General features: G+C 47.7%; 1 protein-coding gene across 1 annotated transcript in view; it reads left to right on the plus strand.

Moving 5' to 3' along the window:
* Positions 1–18419, plus strand: part of LOC119462852 (uncharacterized) — a 91017-nt gene that overhangs the window by 52601 nt on the left and 19997 nt on the right. The window contains exon 4 of the mRNA XM_049672039.1: positions 7004–7090. Within this exon, the coding sequence (XP_049527996.1) occupies positions 7004–7090 (87 nt within the window). The remainder of the gene's footprint in view (positions 1–7003; positions 7091–18419) is intronic.

The following is an 18419-nucleotide window of genomic DNA, read 5'->3' on the forward strand; positions in this document are numbered from 1 at the left end:
TGGCGGACGGACACTGCCAGGGAACTTCGTCTGCTTGCATGCAAAAAGTCACAAGCTTTATGGAGTTCAAGTGCCTTCAATTGCCGATTGTACAAGTTGGACCCCTTGCTGCGTCTACAATTGCCAGCTAGCCTTTCCCGCGGCGAAACAACCTTGCTGTGCCGCTTGTGGCTGGGAGTGGCGTTCACGAACGCTTACTCCTTCCGTATGGGAATGGCCGAGAGCCCGATGTGCGTCTCCTGTATGTGTGAGGAAACCATCGAACACCTACTGTGTACATGTCCTGATGATGATAAGTGGTTCTTGAGGGAAAGGGAAAGGTTGGCGCTATCTTCTGCAGCCCTTGAGGGAGCACGGCTCAGTGTACATGTCCTCGCTACGACGTGCAACGCCTCTCTCTCAGGACAACTTTAAACCGACTGGACTCGAGACCCTTCTCTGAGTCAAAGATACTCGGACCGTGGCTACACTCGTCACTGGCACAAAAAGCGATGCGTGCATTAGTGCAGTATTTGAAGTGCACCGGTTTAAGAGACCGCCTATAGTGTCCCTGTACATCGTCCCACGTGTACTCAGTACTCATTCTCTCCCTATTTTATTCTTTCTATTCCCCCTTTTCCTCACCCCTAGTGCAGGGTAGCAAACCGGGCGCTCTTCTGGTTGACCTCCCTGCCTTTCCTCTCCTTGCTCTCTCTCTCTCTCTCTCTCGGTTGCTCGGAACAGACGCTGGAATGGACGCAGCTCCCACCTGGGACGGTTTCGCGTTTGCCCAGACGCGGAAGTAAACTCTGACACTCAGTGGTGTGTTCTGTGCGCTAATAAGCTGTTTATGTTTTCTCTTCCCCATCCTACACGAACCTGAATTAAAACACGGGACTCTTTTCAGTAGCGCTCTCACTTGTGCGCACTTTGGCTCCGTAGCTTTCTCTTCATTGCCACAGAAAGTTGTCCGCGAGTATAGTAATTTTTCTATCATAGCCTTTAACTGCGTTTCAATCATTTTTTCCTGCTAACGCATGCAGCTCGCCCTTTCAATAGCTTTTATTTTGATCTGTTGCTTGCATAGTTCCCATTCCTGGCCCAATTCATGCATTCCACCACCAGTGACTTTACTAATTTCTTCCTCCGCACCTCTGGGCCGGTATGTTGTAGCGATGCCTTTAGAGTAATAATGCCTTTTCGCGCTTATCGCGCGTTGTCAGTGGTCAGAGTGACGGTCCGCTCGCGTTATCAACGTTGATAATGCGAGCGGACGGTCGCTATGACCACTGACAAAGCGCGATAAGCGCGAAAAGGCATTAGACAGTTGTAGTTACCCGTACGTGGAGACTTCACGTACGCAAACGTAAAGTCTACGTACCTTACGTGCACGCCATCTGAAACGCTTTTAGCTACACGTACGCGACGTAAAGTCCCTATATAAGAAAAGTACCGCCATCTACTCTTTCCTCCGCCTCCTCCTCTCCTAAAGCGCTTGCTTTTTCTTTACTTTTTGCTTGAGAAAGCCAAGTAGACGGTGGCGCACCTAGAAAGTCCACGTTGAAGCTCTCAGGCCGGGCGCGCGCCGTCGCCGCCGCCGGCGACTGCGGCTGCGCAGAGGACTTTCAACATGGCTCGGAGGCGGAAAAAAAGAAAATATAAAGAAGTGAAAAGCGCGCGCTATCATCGTCCAATCGGAGATACAGGATAACACAGGAGAGAGCGAAGCGGCATTTGTCAAAGGATGGCGGTACTTTTCTTATATAGGGACTTTAACCACGTAGCTACATCTATCGGGAAATATGAACAATTCAATTCAAGATGAGTATTTCAGCGAAGCCAGTGATGTGCAGTGATGCGTGCCGGTCATCGTCTCCGCAATGCCCGGAAGTATGTTGTGCAAGCGTTATCTACTGTCATCGTTGACATGGAATGAAATAGATGACCAGTCATCCTGTAGCCGTGTTTCCATGCAAGCCATCTGGCTTGCATGGAAACACGGAACAAGCGATAGCCTGCTGAGCGCGCGCTCAGCACGCTATCGCTTGTTCGTGATCTCGCGAAACCCCCGCGCGGAGCTGTCTACGTGCGCAAGAAACGCACGTAAAAAATCAAATTTCACGTAGGTCCGTGAGACCAGCGCGCGGCCGCTACGTTCTGCGCATGCGCACTGCTAAAACTGTCGATTATTACTTTAAAGGCATCGCTACAAAATACCGTCCCTGGTGAATTCAACATCATTGAACAGTTGGTTGTTCAATTTCCAAAGGTCCCACTGGAAACAGCTGCCTCATTTTTTGGTTCCAATGGAACATTCAACCATGCAATGGTCCGAGAAAGGCGCGGGCACTACATCATAGCCATGGTACTTTGGGAGCAAGCATGCAGACACGTAAATCCTGTCGAGTCGAGCATGGCTGGTACCCTGGAAATGAGTGTACTTAAGCTGGCTCTTGCTCACCAGACATTCGCCCACATCGTCCAAAGCAAAATCGTCAATTAAACGAAAAAGAACCTCAGTACATTTATCCCTGTAGGTGTGCACGCTATTTTTGTCACTGGCGCTCAGAACACAATTGAAATCGCCCAGCAGGATGAGCTGCCTTTCCGTGTTCAAATGTTGATGAACGGGTTCGAAAAAGGCCGCCCTCTCATCAACTGCGGTGGGTGCATATATGCAGACAGCGTGCCATTCAGGAGAGCAAAACACAAAATCACAGACAACTCCTCGTCCCGAAGGAAGTGAAACATGCGACTGAAACAGGAGACCTGGTAGCTTTTTGAGAAACAAGACACACCCGGCATAAGTACCAACTGCGTGACTGACAACAGCACAACACCTAGACGTGAAACGCCGCACCATGCTCTCGGTCTCTTCGACCCCTTCGACCTTTATCTCTTGTATACCAGTATATCGATACCTTGCTCAGTTAAAAGGCGCAGCACTTGGCTCTGCTTTTTATTCGTGGCTAAACCTCGCACATTTAGACTGGCAACTTTAAGCGTAAGAGCAGAAGCCATTTTGCAGCGGTTAGAAGAGAACGAGGGCATAGCGCTTACCTTTCGCGTCTAGCGCGTCGCTAGACGCTTTTCTTGTCACCAGTGCCGTCTGTTTGTGCAGGTCGGCCTTGTTGCAAGGCATGCTTTTCGGCGGCTCTTGCGTCCGTCGGTACAGTTGGTTTTGGTCTTAAGCCTAGTCGTCTCCCTTGCGTTGTTTTCGTCGGAGGCTCCTCGTTGCTAGCGTCTGTCGTTTGGTCCTTCTCGTTCTCGCGTTCGGCGTGCGTGCGTTTCGCTGCGCCGGTGACGCTCGTCGCTCGAGCGCCGCTCTTAACGAGGGGCTCCTGGCTGCTCCCTGGTTCCGATGTGTCCGGCTCTGGTCGGCCCTCTGCATCACTCGCCCCTCCGCCTTCCGTTCCTTCACCGTGTGTCGTTGTAGCCATACAGCCACTCTTCCAAGGCTTACATTCATGCGAACCATATGATTGCGTTCGAGCGCCCTCGGCGAAAGAAACCACCTAGAAACGCGGCACGCGCGAACGGCGCAGCGTGGCGCCAGCGGTCGAGCGCTGTATCTTCTAGCAATTGGAGTGTTGCTCCCGGGACACCCCTATCACCCTTGCGGAAGTGCAGGCAGTGGTACGCAAACCTGTGGCCGAACTCCGAGCCGGGGAACGATGGTATCACCAATCGGCTGCTTCGAAACGCGGACGACGACGCTGTTGCGACTTCAAATTCAGCATCAAGGGGTAGACGCCCAGCTGGGACCTAAATTTGACACAAAGACCATACTCGGCCTAGACCTTACTAAAGCGTTTGATAACGTCAAGCACAGTGATATTCTCTAGGCACTCTCGCAACTAAACGTAGGTACACAGACCTATCACTACAATGAAGACTTCCTCTCCAACCGCACTACGAGATTGACATTAGGGGGGCTCCAATCGGCGATTATCCAGCTGAGAAGCAAGGGAACACTACAAGGATCGGTGCTCTCACCCATGCTTACTAACATCACCCACCTGGAGCTACCATCACAGTTGTCAGCCATCCCACGCCTTCATCACTGACTATACGTGGATGACATCACCCTATGGTCTGCTGCAGGCAGTGATGGCGAAATCCAAGAGAACATACAAGAAGCAATCAACACCATGGTGGGGATCCTCTAGCAGCGAGGACTTTCGTGTTCGCCGGGTAAATCCGATTTACTCATCCTAGCTCTCGCTACGCACCACCGAACGACTCAGGAGAGCACGCAACACATCACGCTGGAGGTCAAAGGACATCCCATACCATGCGTGCCTAGCCTGCAAGACCTGAGTTCCATATAAAACGCAACCGTAAAAACACAAATACTATCCAACACCTCAGCATCAAGCTACTCAAATAGGAAGGCTCATCTTGCGCATCGCCACCAAACACATGCGAATGAAAGAGGACAACCATATACGGTTGGTAAATGCCTTTATGATCAGCCGCGTCATATACGTCATACGTTTTCTATGCCTCTCAAACACGGAGAATTTAGCATCATTATGAAGAAGGCATACAAGCCAGCCCTGCACGTCGCTGAATCGACAGCGAATCAGAAGCTAATAGAATTGAGCGTACAGACCACCATTGATGAGGTAATTGAGGCCCAGTGCATTGCCCACTACGAGCAGCTCTCACAAAGACCGGACGTCATATCCTCTGCACCCGGACATCCATTACCTTACGGAGACCTAAACCAAGGTCCCATGGACCCGTACCTCAGAGACACGTTCCGCATCCCTCCAATCCCGCGCAATATGCACCCTACCTACCATGCAGAACGGCGTGCCGACCGCGCGAGACAACTCAACAAGCCTTAAGAGGTGGCCACACATCTAGCTTAGGCAGACGCAGCGGAGTACCCACAACTACCGGCCAAGGCCCTGACCATGGCCCTGGCCATGGTCATGGGGCTGAACCATATCACTACTACCCCCAGCTTCACAGGCAGCACACAACCCGAAGAGGGCCAAGAAGCTTCCATCGCTTTAGCCTACGCAACGACTACCACCTGTTGCTTCATTAGCGACTCGAAGTCGGCTATATGCAGCTTCACCAGAGGCATCATCTCACGGCAACCAAACCGCATGCTGTCAAGCCCATACAATTCCCGTCACCACCACGTTCAGTTAATCTGGCCCCGGGCCATTCGGGCCTTGCCGGGAACGAAGCGGCTCATGATGCTGGCCGAGAAATTGTCCACCGGGCGCGTCACCCGTCTACAGAGTAGCGACCCCTCCTCCCCCTCTCCGTCGACCCGCAGCCCAGCAGGCTGAATACGAGGCAGGCGTCTCCTGGCACGGCCATGTGAAAGACAAAATAGTAACATACAGTGAAATCCTTATGTATCACCGTAAGGCAAGAATAAAGTACCCACCTGCTGACAAGTCACTCAATAAGCACCTGTCGACAGCACGGCGATTATTATAGACACACACATCCCCCACACCTCCGCTGTACAGTCACATCTACCGAGACGTTTACCCACCACAATCCAAAGCGTGCCAGGTGGCTCGCGCCATTCTCGACCACGTTATCTGGGCACGGCCCACAGCAAAACACACCATTAAACACACCACCAATCCTATATCTGAAATCACCATGCTCGAGCAATGGGAGGCTGTGCTGCTCCGGGCATGCGCGGAGGACTTAAGGTCTGGCCGCCGCCTGAGGAAGGGCGGCTCCGGTGGGGCTAGTCTCCCAGCACCAAACTCCCTTGAGCCCAGCAAGGACAATCAATAAAGTTCTGTCTCTCTCTCTCTCTCGCCAACTTGGGTCACTGAGTATGTACCAGTGGGTCTGCGGCAATCGAATGAACAACTGTAAGCGTTCGCACGCACCGGCGAGCCATGCTGCTGGTTTCGGAGGCCTTGCGTGGATTTCCCGGCAGCACCACCACTTGGTGGAGTATGTCCAGAAAGACAGAGTAGCCTGGTTGCTGCATGACGCATTTCTAAGCGTTCACACGCACCGGCGAGCCATGCTGCTGGTTTCGGAGGCCTTGCGTGGACTTCCCGGCAGCACCACTACTTGGTGGAGTATGTCCAGAAAGAGAGAGTAGCCTGGTTGCTGCATGACGCATTTCTAAGCGTTCGCACACACCGGTGAATCATATATTTCGGAGGCTACATGCAGGCGTCGCAGCTGCGGCGCTAGTGGGCGCCACGCGTTCCTAGGGAAGTGCGAAAGAGGAGTCAAGTTGCAGCTCACGCGTGATACACAGCTTGTTTCAATGTTGGCAATAGGTTGTCGCTATATTGGCTGTATGCGAAACTAATTACCGATGACAGGCATAATGAAATTGGTTCTGTCGAATTATTTCGTGCTGACGTCCGTGCTAGGTTTCGACGCATACGCCATATATTATCTGCGTTATTTGTGTTTGTTACTTTTTATGGCTATTCAGTTTTCGTGTACGTGGGAGTTTGCGAAATAAACGTTGGCGGTTCACTGAATCAAGCGTTTTTTCAGTTACCTAAGCCGGTCGCCCCTGTGTTACCCTGATTAATATTCTTGCTTTCACGCCTTTTTCAAAATGTAAGATATGAAATCGTGTATGCCCACGAGGCATTTTAACCGATGCAGTATCCAGAATTACGATATGTGTTTTGGTGAAGGGGGAGCACTTGAACGTTTGTGTATTTTTATTTGAACGAGTTTCGGTATATTTGTGAACCGTTACAGTCCCCATGTCTTAACATTTTTGAGCAAACAGAACAGTTATAGCGTTTCTTGAAGTGTAGGAGCTTTACTTGATATTTATGAACCCGGTTATTGTATGAGAGCATCTCACCATTGGAAATGCAGTTTAGCAACAAAATTCGGTTTATGGCTGGGTAAAAGTCGCTTACTCAAACATTATTATGCTTTCACGAAAGGAACAGTGCAAAGATAAACCGACGCATAGAAAGGATAACACGCTGGGACGCCAAACATACTGCAACTACTTCCTTACGCATACAGCGATGCCGCCTCTTTCACGCTTTTTCAGATGTCAACAATCCACTTGTTATTGCGGCTCTCTACACTGACTACAAGACTTGTTTTATCGGCATAATTCCTTCCGACGACACAGAACGTAAGACCTTCAGCCATCCTTATTCTCGCTGTGACTAGAGACTGTAGTTCGCACTCAGTACGAAATGCATGAACGTTTACTTAATATTGAAGTAATCTAACTTTCATAACAGGATGTCTTGTTGGTATTAGTTGTTGACTCATAAATACAGAACGACTTCACTACTGGAACAAAAAAAAAGGGGGAGGGGGGGGGAAGGGCATTTCTGTTTGCCTGTTCGATCATGACTGGTCTCATTTCCGATGAAACAAGAATGTTCGAATCCACAAAGCACTCAAACAGAATTTAGGCTTACTTAAGTTACTGGTACGTTATCACGTCAAGCCTAATAAGCCTCAATTGTCGATAGGTTAGTCAATGTTAAACCTAAATTTTTTAAAATCCTATCGCTGGGCAAAATGGAGAATGCTGCCTGCCCTGGAAGTTCGATATATGGCAACACCTTTCTGATGGACTAATTTATGTGAGAGCTAGGAAAAATGCTGATGACACCTATTCAAATACATATAAGGCCACAAGTTCACTTGAACGCTTGAAGGCAAATTTTTGCTTTTTGGCGCGTATTTTATGTCATTGTTGAACTGCTTTATTGTAGGCTTTGGAAACATTGCAATCTTTGTCAGCTATCTGTCCTTCAAGAGTGATCTATCCAAAACAAGCGTGGTGCAACCTGAGCGTACCTGAGCGAATATAGACAAGGTGCGTCGGAAATGCGGCCATTCAGCTTTTATTCATTCAAGTCATCGCCAATATGTTTGTCAACTGTCTTTGTAAACCATCTTGTGGGTCGGAGTAATCAGGTTTCCGGTCTCGTCTTCAAGCACATTTGTCTCGGATACTGGGATCTTTGCATAACCTCAGAATTCATGGTGGACTATTCATCAATTTGTGGCGTTTGCCGGGCCGTCAAATGCTGTTGTGGCACTCAATCACATTCACATGCTGTTAAACTTATTGCAGCAATTGTGAACTCCTGAGAATGATTATACGCTGTTTATTCCGTTGAGAAGGCTGGCTGCTCCCTCGTTGCGGGGTTGTTAATGTTGTCACTGGGTACCGCAAGGCGGTGTCCAGTATTGCATATAACTGCACAGTGGCACCGATTTGCCGCGACGAGAGGTGTGCTAGTGTCAACATGAAGGGGGAGCACTCTCGTTTGAAGACGCCCTACCGAAAGATGTCCCGCGCTAAGCAAGATGGTAGCATAGTAAAATGTTCTTAGAACATTGCGCTAACAATTGCCGGTCATACCGTTCGAGCCATTTTTTGAGGAATCATAAACACTCTCGCTCAAGAATACCCTGAAGGATTGAATATAATATCACAGTAAAAGGCAAGTTGGATAGGACTTGCAAGATGCTGTGGTATAACAACTGAGCCTAGAGGACTCCTTGCACATTGTCAAATATTGACCCTTTTCGTGGCGATCCCGTGGGCGCTGCCATGTTTGATCACGTGGTGACGCGTCCATTGCTTGCCTCAACTGCCTCCGTTGCCTCCTTGTTTACAATGGAACTGTATGACGCCGGCGCGACATTGAAAACCTCTTTTTTCGGAGATATCGTAGACGGTGACTAGGTGGACGACACGAAGCTTTGATCACAGCTTCAGAGAACATGCAAAAGCGCTTTCGGAGCTGATTAAGCTATGCCCAAACGGCGAAAGCACTGTATATGGTGCTTGTTCTAAAAGCGGGGCTAAATATGTATTCAACGCTGTCGAAGCTTTCCGATTATGCGTTCAGTCAGGAATATTGTGTTTTGATCTATGTTCTTTATTCGGCAAATATTTTGAAGCAGTGGCTTGTCAGTTTCTGACTCAGTGAAGTTCCTCGGTGCGGCCACTATCTGATTATTTTCTGCCTAATCGCTCGCGGGTGCGTTGAGTTCCGATAGATTTGTTCTTGTTGCGGACAAGGCTGGAAACGTAGCTGTTTTGTACATTGTAATACCTTGTAGTAAATATATATTACAGCTAGTAACTCGCTTACTCTTGTGGACCGTCACGAAACATTCAGCTTTGATAATTAGTGCGCCATAGGTGTAGTCCGTCATTTATTATGCGTATACAGTGCACACATATTCACGTGTGCGCCCATTCACTTATTATTGATACGTCGGCGATAGAGTGGGCGTAAGTTTTCCTGCCATTTGGGACAGATTTGTATAGATAACGTGCGCGAAACTTACTATGACCGGAAGCGGCGCTACTCCCTTTGTCATTGTTAAACTAGTGGTACTCACTCTTGCCGACGTTCCGGGAATGAAACCCTTTCTTTGAAGGTTAGCGATACAAGGCTGGCGGATGAGCCAATTTCTGTATCCTCGAGGAAAGCCGTACATCTCGAAGTGCCGGTAACACGTTCGGACAGTTGCAGCAGCCGTCCGCGAACTTGGTCACACAGATTCATTCCATTCCTTAACATGCCAGCCAATGTTTTTTGAGCCAACTACTGCACACGTCTTCAATCCACATGATTCAATCTAGCATGATTGGAGCACAGTGTGTTAGCGAAAACTCAGTTGCATTTCCGACAGCTGATCGCACAGAAGCAAGGTAGAAGCGGTAATGGTTTCGTATTCGTGCGCGGTCGCTCAGGACAGGTATTGCGCGCCGCCGTGTGCGCCATCTCGTTTTTATAAAACAAACTGCTGCGCGAAAAGGGTCAATATATTTACGGGAACTATACAATCACTCTCTGTGGTCAGTAACATTGTAAGTTTACCCCAGTTTGCAGAATGAGCGCTGATGACGCATACGTATGAATGCCACTTAGAGTACGACGACCTCACTCCGTTAACTTTAAACGCTTTGGAAACACTGCACGCTTTTGACGCGGCATCAATAAAAATAGAAAAGCAGGGGCAGTAGAAATCAGATGCAACATCCCTGCTCAATATTGTTTCGGCCTTCAATTACTGTGTTCTATATTTTTCCTATGAACCCCACCATTATCTCTATATAATATTTGCGCATTGGAAGAAACTGAAAGCAGTTCCAAAAGTAAAATTTAAACAGTCAAAATTCCTGCGTTAGAGCAGAGGCTTTGCCGTATGGCTTTACTGAAAAGGGCTGAGCACAAACTGTGATTTTTTATTATACCTTGCTTGCTATTTTTGTTTCATAATAGCCTGTATTTATTGTCTTTAAAATTGTTGCTTTTTACCACGTCTTTCTCATTGTGGTCAACCGTGCTGTGTAGGTTGTACAATACGGCATATGCATATTCTGAACTATGCATAATCTGTACCCTTCAACGCAACGTTAAACATAACTTTAAACAATGCCGTGGTTTATCTCCTTTCTTTATCGTTTTTTTTTTTCAGAGTGCATGCTTTGGGTGGAAGTCGAATTCCTCGACCCTGTTCCACAACACTGCAAAGATGCTTTCAAGAATGCTTGCGGAGCAGGGTATACGTTCTACAAGAAGGAAGTTTGCAGCTTCTAAACGTTTGATAAATAATAATTCAGAATGCGTTTGTTAAAAACACGGGTGACGTTTTTATAAGATATTTGAACTTATAATTGTTTATGTAACGTCGCATTTCGCCGAACCTACTAAAGTATTTGCAGACGTGTTCCAAGAATACTGCGAATGTACGTGTCTTTCTATTTCGATCTTATTTTGTGCTATTTTTAATAAATTTCTTCAGTCTACTTGTTCTTTCAATAATTGTTAAGCTTGTGAACAAAGCTCCATACTAGCATTCTTAAATTTTGTGTCAAAAAGAAATACAGTGCAAAGGTAAGCTTCTCGCTTTAATAGGTTTGGATTATGTTTGAACAGTTTGAGCATTACTTGATTAATTTAGGAGATACACTGCATGAGTGAGGCAGATGCTTGATGGAAATTACAGTGAAACTGAATTACAAATATATGGTTTTTAAGATTTGCTTGATCACGGCATCATCGAGGTAAGGTCCAAATTATAGCCAATCGATCAATAAATCAATTTTACAAACATGCCCTGGAATAACCTGGTATTCCTGGTACTGGCGCACTTGAGAAATGGTATTACATACATACACATACATCAACGAACAGCATTAAAAAATTACGCAGGACCGGGACTGCAGTTGTCCAAGTATACGTAAGCATTGCGTAAACATAGAGTACAGGACGCATACATGAATATCTTGGCAAATATGTGCAAAGATTCCACAGCTACCTTGGTTCTTCGCAAGAACAGTAGAAAGTTACTAATCAAGAAAGGGGTCAGGCAAAGAGACACAACCTCTCCAATGATATTCACCGAATGCCTAGAAGTATTCAGGCTATTATACTGGGCATGCTTAGGAGTGAGATTTAACGGCTAATATCTCAGCAACCTTCGGTGTGCAGATGACATTGTCGTGTTCAGCAAAAATGGGCACGAATTACAACAAATGCTTGAGTACCTTTATCGAGAAAGTTTAAGAGTGCGGTTGAAGTATTATATGCAGAAGTCAAAAATAAAATTCAATAGCCTGGTGAGCTAACAAGAATTCCGATTCGCCAGTCAGCCTCTAGAGTCTGCAAAGCAGTACATTTATCTAGGTCAATTACTGACAGGGGACCCTGATCGTAAGGCAATTCACAGAAGAATAAAATTGAGTTGGAGCGCATGCGGCAGGCATTGCCAAATCCTGACTGGAAGGTTATCACGGTCACCGAATCGAAAAGTGTACAATTATTGCATTCTACTGGTGCTAACATATTGGGCAGAAACTTGGAAGTTAACAAAGAAGCTCTAGAGAAAGTTAGGGACAGCCCAAAGAGCAATGGAATGAAAAATGTTAGACGTTACGCTAAGAGAGGGAAAGACAGTGGTGTGGATCAGAGAGCGAACACGGATATCCGATATTTTAATTGACAATACGAGAAAGAAATGGAGCTTGGCAGGCCCTGCAATGCGTAGGGTACACAACCGATGGACTATTAGAGTTGCAGAATGGGTGTCAACAGAAGGGAAGCGCAGTCGATGACGGCAGACAACTAGGTGGGGTGATGGAATTGGGAAATTTGTGGGTAGAAATTTGAATCAGCTAGCACAAGACAGGGGTAATTGGAGAACGCTGGGAGAGGCTTTCGTCCTGCAGGAGACATAAAAAAGATTCATGATGATGATTACGTGAGCACTATGCTACCTGCTCATCTCCACGCGTACGACGTGACGTACGTTGTTTACCGCGATTGACGAAGCAGTAGACGGTTGAATAAATGTATGCTTTATTGGCCTTCTAAGCTGTTTTGGATCTTGATCGTGCCAGTATAAACCCTTATCAACCCTGATCGGTTGTTATAAACTTTATCGGAATCGCTCCGACCTTTAGCAACCATTATCCCTTCTTATCAATCTAACCCGGCATTATCCGGCCATTATCAACCACTATGGGTCGTTATCAACCTTAATGAACTGAATCTGACGGTTATCGACCCTTACTGGTTGTTATCAACCTGAAGAGCACCGACGTTTGAGCAAATTGTTTTATTTTTTCATATCAGAACATGGTCAAGCGCGCACCAACAATGAGGGAGGCAGGTGTGGAAACACAAGCGCTTACTTCCAACTGATGGATTACTCACGATGTTGCAGATTAAGAACTTTTCTTCATGACGTCACAAGACCAAAATGATAGCAGCAGGTGGCCATGCTCAGAAACTTAGTTTCTTTAGACGACAGAAGAGCAGAAGGTGCGCTGACACACGACGCCAGTGCCTTTATAATGTAATCTGCTTCAATTACCTCCCTCCCATCTTGATCTAATTTGTGGCTACTATCCTACCCATTTTGTACAATGGTTTACACGGCTTCTTGTTCTTTATTGCGCACTCATGACGATGCAAAGAAAGATTCCCATCACGGCAATTCCACACCTTCCTCCTGTATTCTAGAAGTCTCTTTCTTTCAGACCCATACCAGTCCAAACCACACAATACGGGAATTTCATATACCACGCCAGACACACCCGTTACAAGAGAATCACGATGTTTGATAGTGCAAGGCCTTTCTTTTCGTGGAAAGGATTAGTCATTTGACAAAGTTTCCCTAGCTCCTCGGGGGCGGAAAGCACCACTCTGACATTGCTACGACTTCCTATCTTCTTTAGGCGGTGTGAGGTATTGTGCATGTACGCAATTACTACAGTGCGGAATCCATTCCCTTCTTGAAGGCATCTTCCCTTTCGTGTTTGTTTTTTCAACTTCCCCTCAGCTATAAATAATAGAACACTATTAGGATAACATGCTGTCATAAGTCCTGTCACTTGCTTTTGCAAACTTCCCGGCATGGAATGAATGCAGAAAATCCTCAGGGTGTTATCTAAGTACTGAACAGCTATTACTGTTTTAACAAATTTCGAATGGGATGAATTATAAGGTAAGAATCGTTTACATGTCCTTGGATAGCACAGATTATTATTAGTGAGCTTTAGCTTCAAATGAAGAAACCGTAAAACCCCATCTTCTGGAATTTCATTCGTTAATTTTAAAGAATTGCAACATTCTCCAAAAAAGTAGTAGGAGCTGATTTACAGCAGCTTCCTCACATTAAAAGTAAAAATATCGTCGACATATCTGAACCCCTTCGCATCACTAAAATATCTGAGGTGATGAAAATTTTGTTTGTCATAATGTCCTAAAATATGACTATAAACAGGTGCCATGCATGAGCATTAAATATAAGTGGACTTCCAAAAAAAGTGCAGCAATTCAAAGAAGCCTTCTATGGGCACACCTACTGCCTTGTGAAATGCTACAGAGCCAATGCTATCTATGCACTCTTCCACGCAAAGCAGGAGTTTGTATTGTGGCAAGGAGTGGTATAAATCTTTTATACCCAACGAGCTGGCCAGAACACCTTTGTCAAAATTCTTAAATCAAAAACTAACACCTTCTCAGAATTTTGGATTTGGAAGGGGTCATCAATTTTCAGAAGAAAAAGCTTCCTTTGGAAGAGCGCAACCGATTTTTTACACGTGCTGTTCTCAGAGATGATCACCCTTAATGGGCATTCTACTTTGTCGGTTTCCACGGTAAACATGGATTTCAAGAAAATATACATATTTTTGTGTATAATCGCATGACTTACTTGAAAATCAAGATGTGTTTTCTTTTGCAACTTACGTTCATTTTTTATGTATGACTGGTTATTGGTTAATACGTAAGCGGGTGATCGCCGCTGTGTCAGGCTTTCTGTGCCTTTGCGCTGATCCCCTAGGCAACTATGTATACTGGTTGCCTGAAATAAATCTAGTGGCGCGGCCAAAAAAAACATTATTCCCAATGTTTGCCTCCAACCTAGCAAGGTTAGATTTTTGGCAAAGTGTTTTTCCTGCCGACTGAAGTTTTTTTCGCCGCATGTCACAAATGAGCGCGTTATCAAAGCACGCCCAGTGTCTCACGCAAACCAGCTAAAGAAACACGACGGCCCCCGGGCAGCTTCAACAAAAGGGGAGAGCGCATACGCCTCAAACAGCCGATGCGACCGACGGAATCTAGAAGCGACGGTAACGAGAGAGAGAGAGAGAGAAAGAGCACGCGTCGAGACATCTTTTCACCCGGCGAGGCGAGAGAGAGAAGATTACTACAGAGCGAGCGCACGCCAACATGATGTGTTACCCCCCTCCCCCCGCGACGACTCTCCGACAGCGGCGGTCGAAGATGCGAGAATTTACTGGAAGATTCCCAGGCTGTGGCCATGCTACGAGATCCCAACTTTGACCCAAGGGTCCAGAACCACCGGCGAAGAGATTAAAAGCGCCGTGCGGGAATCAGAAGGGGGATCAAACCGCGCCGGTGAAGAGATGTAACGTGAAGACTGACCGTCTGCGGAAGAAGGGGAATTTCCTGGCAAGCTATTCGACGAGTTCATGCAGCGTCTGCATTTCCGAAAGAAGTTCATTTTTCTAGATTTGCCTCGAGCTACGCCGAGATCGTCTGGCTCAAGAACAGCACGGGTGAATACGATTGGACGCTCATTGTTCCGATTCATTCTGTACTTTATGTGTTGAACACTTAGTGCTTGTCCTTAATTATTTTCCTGTGTTTTGTGAACACCCGTCTGAATTGCATTGTGATGTGTCTACCCTAAGTGTGTACGTGTGTGTGTAACTGCCTTGTGTGAAGAATATGTTTGTTTGGCCCTCCTCGACGACAAACATGTCACCTTCAGCGACTCCAGGGCAGCCATCCGCGCCTTCAGCGCTGGCGCCATGTGTAAGGAAGCCTGTCCCATCCTCGACGGCAAAAGCATCCCCACCCACACACTCCCGTGGTTCCCCGCTCACATGGGATCCATCATGAGAGGCCCCACAAACCTCAACGAGCTGGCCCACTCCAAGGCGCGAGGTCTCGCTTTCCGCGACCATGGAGAACTCCCCAGCCGGCCCACAGTGGTGGAGAACAGAGATCAACCGACCACATATAACGAAATTACGCAGCACTTCTATCTCGGCAAAAGAGACTTTCCCCTTCCACACAAGAAGTTAAATAGAGCGCAAGCATTGACCCGCAGAGTATTGCAAACAGGCTCGTATCCCAGTTCGGCTTTATTATAAAAGTTCTATCCCGACACTTATGCCAGTAGTTCTTGCAGGCACTGCAATGACTTCGCTAGCCTAGACTATATGCTCTGGCGCTGACCCTCGTTGCGACGCACGGAACAGATCAATGAGGACAAGTGGCTCTTCGCTATCAAGAGCCCCGATGCCGGGGCGCAACTATGGGCGGTCCAGAGGGCCCACGATGCGGCGGTGCATGGGGCATGGCCTGACTGTCTCAACGTCGGAGCGGCCCGCTGCGCGCTCAGTTGCGTACCTCAGGACTTTCACTAAAGTTTTGCATCCATCCATCCATTGGTGTTTCGACAACTCTGGGCTCTGACTTGGTCTTTGGACAGCAACCGGCGGTCGCTGGCGCACCAAGGGCCCCTTACTGATTGTCCTGGCTTTCGTGGGATTATTTTCGGAAGCTGGTAAGTCGGCTTTGGAATTTGGTCTGGCGTTGGCACCTCGTTCACGGGGTGTGTGACACCGCAACATCTTGGGACCCAAGCATGACGGCCGAAATTGCATCTACGGCCTCTTTTTCCAAATTGGTTCCTTGTCAAAACCACAAGCCCGCCTTCTTTATCTGAAGAGAGTAGGCACAGATAATGTTTGCGCAAAGCTGAAGCCGTACGACCTAGTTTGTGTGCGGTTGACCGTGTCCTGCTATGTTATCAAACTTATCGGAATCGACTCGGCCCTACGACGTGCCAAACGTGGTTGTCCTCAGCGAGCCGCAATTCACTCAGCGAAGGGACTTGTCGCGGCACCCCGTGGCGGCCGCGGCATCCCACCGCAGCTACACCATTAGTACATGTCCTGCGTAACGTCCTCGGTATAAACGGTATGGTTTCAGTTCAGCCCAGACTACTACATATAAGCGTACTTTCGAGCGAGAGCATGCGTCACAAAACACAGGCGGCCAGCAGGTCACGTCTGTATACGCCCAGCAGGCAAACAACGTTTATGTGCAGCCCTGCAAATTTGGCACCCAAAAAGCCCACCGCAGCGCTGACAGGGCGTTACAAAGCAAAAGCTGCAAGGAGCGGTGAGGAGTGCGGTCTCGAAAGAGAAAGAAACGCAAAACGGGAAAGGATAGAACGAATAGCCTAAGAAAGGTGTCATCGCCTCTGTGCGTTGCTTTCATGGTGGAGGAGGAGGGAAGGAACCAAAACATGGCGTGAGCCACCGGAAGAGACGATTATTTTTGGTGGCAATTATCGTTATTTCATTGTGCTGGCGACGTTATGGGACTGTGTTCGTGTTGTGAAGTCATCTGGCCGCGTCGACGAAAGCTCTCGGTGATCCCACTGATGTTTAATTCCACCGATGTTACCAGAAACTGCAAGAAGCCAGCGCAACTTCGACAACTAGTGGGAGTGCGACGGCCACGCAAGGGCGATCAGCGGCGGCGGGCCGCCATGTGCGCTTCATCGGTGGGCCCAGGAGTGCGTGCTCTAGAGCTGGTAACCGGTGTAAATTCGGTTAGTCGATACGCAGAGTTTGCAGCGAGACCGAAGCTATCTTCTGGCTCCTTTCTGCACGCAAAGCACGGCCCATTTCATCACAGCAAACACACAAAGCGCCTAACCTTGCACTCAGCCGCGCAACGCTTGAAACAGTGAAGCTGAGTGATAGCAGCCCAGCATTTTCCGGAAGTACGGGCGAACTTTTCATCTTATTTTTTTATTAAATGTATTTAAGGAGATGTTGGTCCTGGGCCCGCCACTGTCATCTTAATACTCATGATGATGATAATTTCTTTTCGCGCGTCTTGGACTTACCGCAGTCATTGCGCGTTGCATAGCGCAGCTTGCAACCCAGACACCGCGTTCCAGTAGACCCGCTCCGTGAATGCGTTTCTCTCCCGCTCTCATAGCGCGCAAAACATCTTCACCTCGCAAAGCACGAGCGTACGAGCGTGCCAGCTGTGGACGAAGACGACGACGCTCGAACGCAATCATATGGTTTGCATAAATGCATGCGCTGCAGGCGTGGCTGTATAGCCTAGAAGAAGAAGAAGAAGGCGGCGTTTCGAACGGTTGCGCTTTGATATCCTCCGCTAACAAGGATCAATCGGCCTCTGGCCGAGGTGCTGCCCAGGCTCAAGCCAGCAGTAATGACTATCGTATCGTCCTGCCTCGTCTCCCAACTGGTAAGCTCGTCACCGACTCCGTTTTTCTACATGCTGACCTAACCGGATGCCCATATCGTGCTCAAGACTTCAGAGACGCTCTCCGGAAGTTTATAGACTTGAGAGAAATATTCTCAATAGGACAATTCCAGATGTCCCACGTCTGGATGGTGACATGCAAATCGCCGTCTGCGAAAGCCAGATTAGTCACCTGCGGTGAATTTCTGGTTAAGTCTAAGAGATGTGCTGTGATTGATCCGGAGCCAGCGGAGGTAAAGATTAAGATGCTATGGCTTCCTGAAAATTTAGAGGATGCTTACATACGCAAGGCACTACAAACTTTCGGAAAAGTGCTGTCAATATCCAAGGAAAGCTGGAAAGTATAAGATATGGAACATCAACATCTCTCAATCGAGATGCTGTTGTGTCACTTGCTGATGGGGTCAGTGTCGCCGATATCCCACACTTACGGACAGTCTGCGGAATACAAAGTCTTCTACTCATCCCTGGAAGACCACCACTGTGCCTTCGCTGCCACAAAGTTGGTCACATTCGCCGTCACTGTCGCACATCTAGGTGCGACGATTGCCGACGCTTTGGGCACACGACTGCAGACTGTGTAGTAACGTATGCTGACAAGCTGCGACATCGCACAAGACCTTCAGATGA

This window comes from Dermacentor silvarum, chromosome 8 (assembly GCF_013339745.2).
Source record: "Dermacentor silvarum isolate Dsil-2018 chromosome 8, BIME_Dsil_1.4, whole genome shotgun sequence".
Taxonomy (NCBI): domain Eukaryota; kingdom Metazoa; phylum Arthropoda; class Arachnida; order Ixodida; family Ixodidae; genus Dermacentor; species Dermacentor silvarum.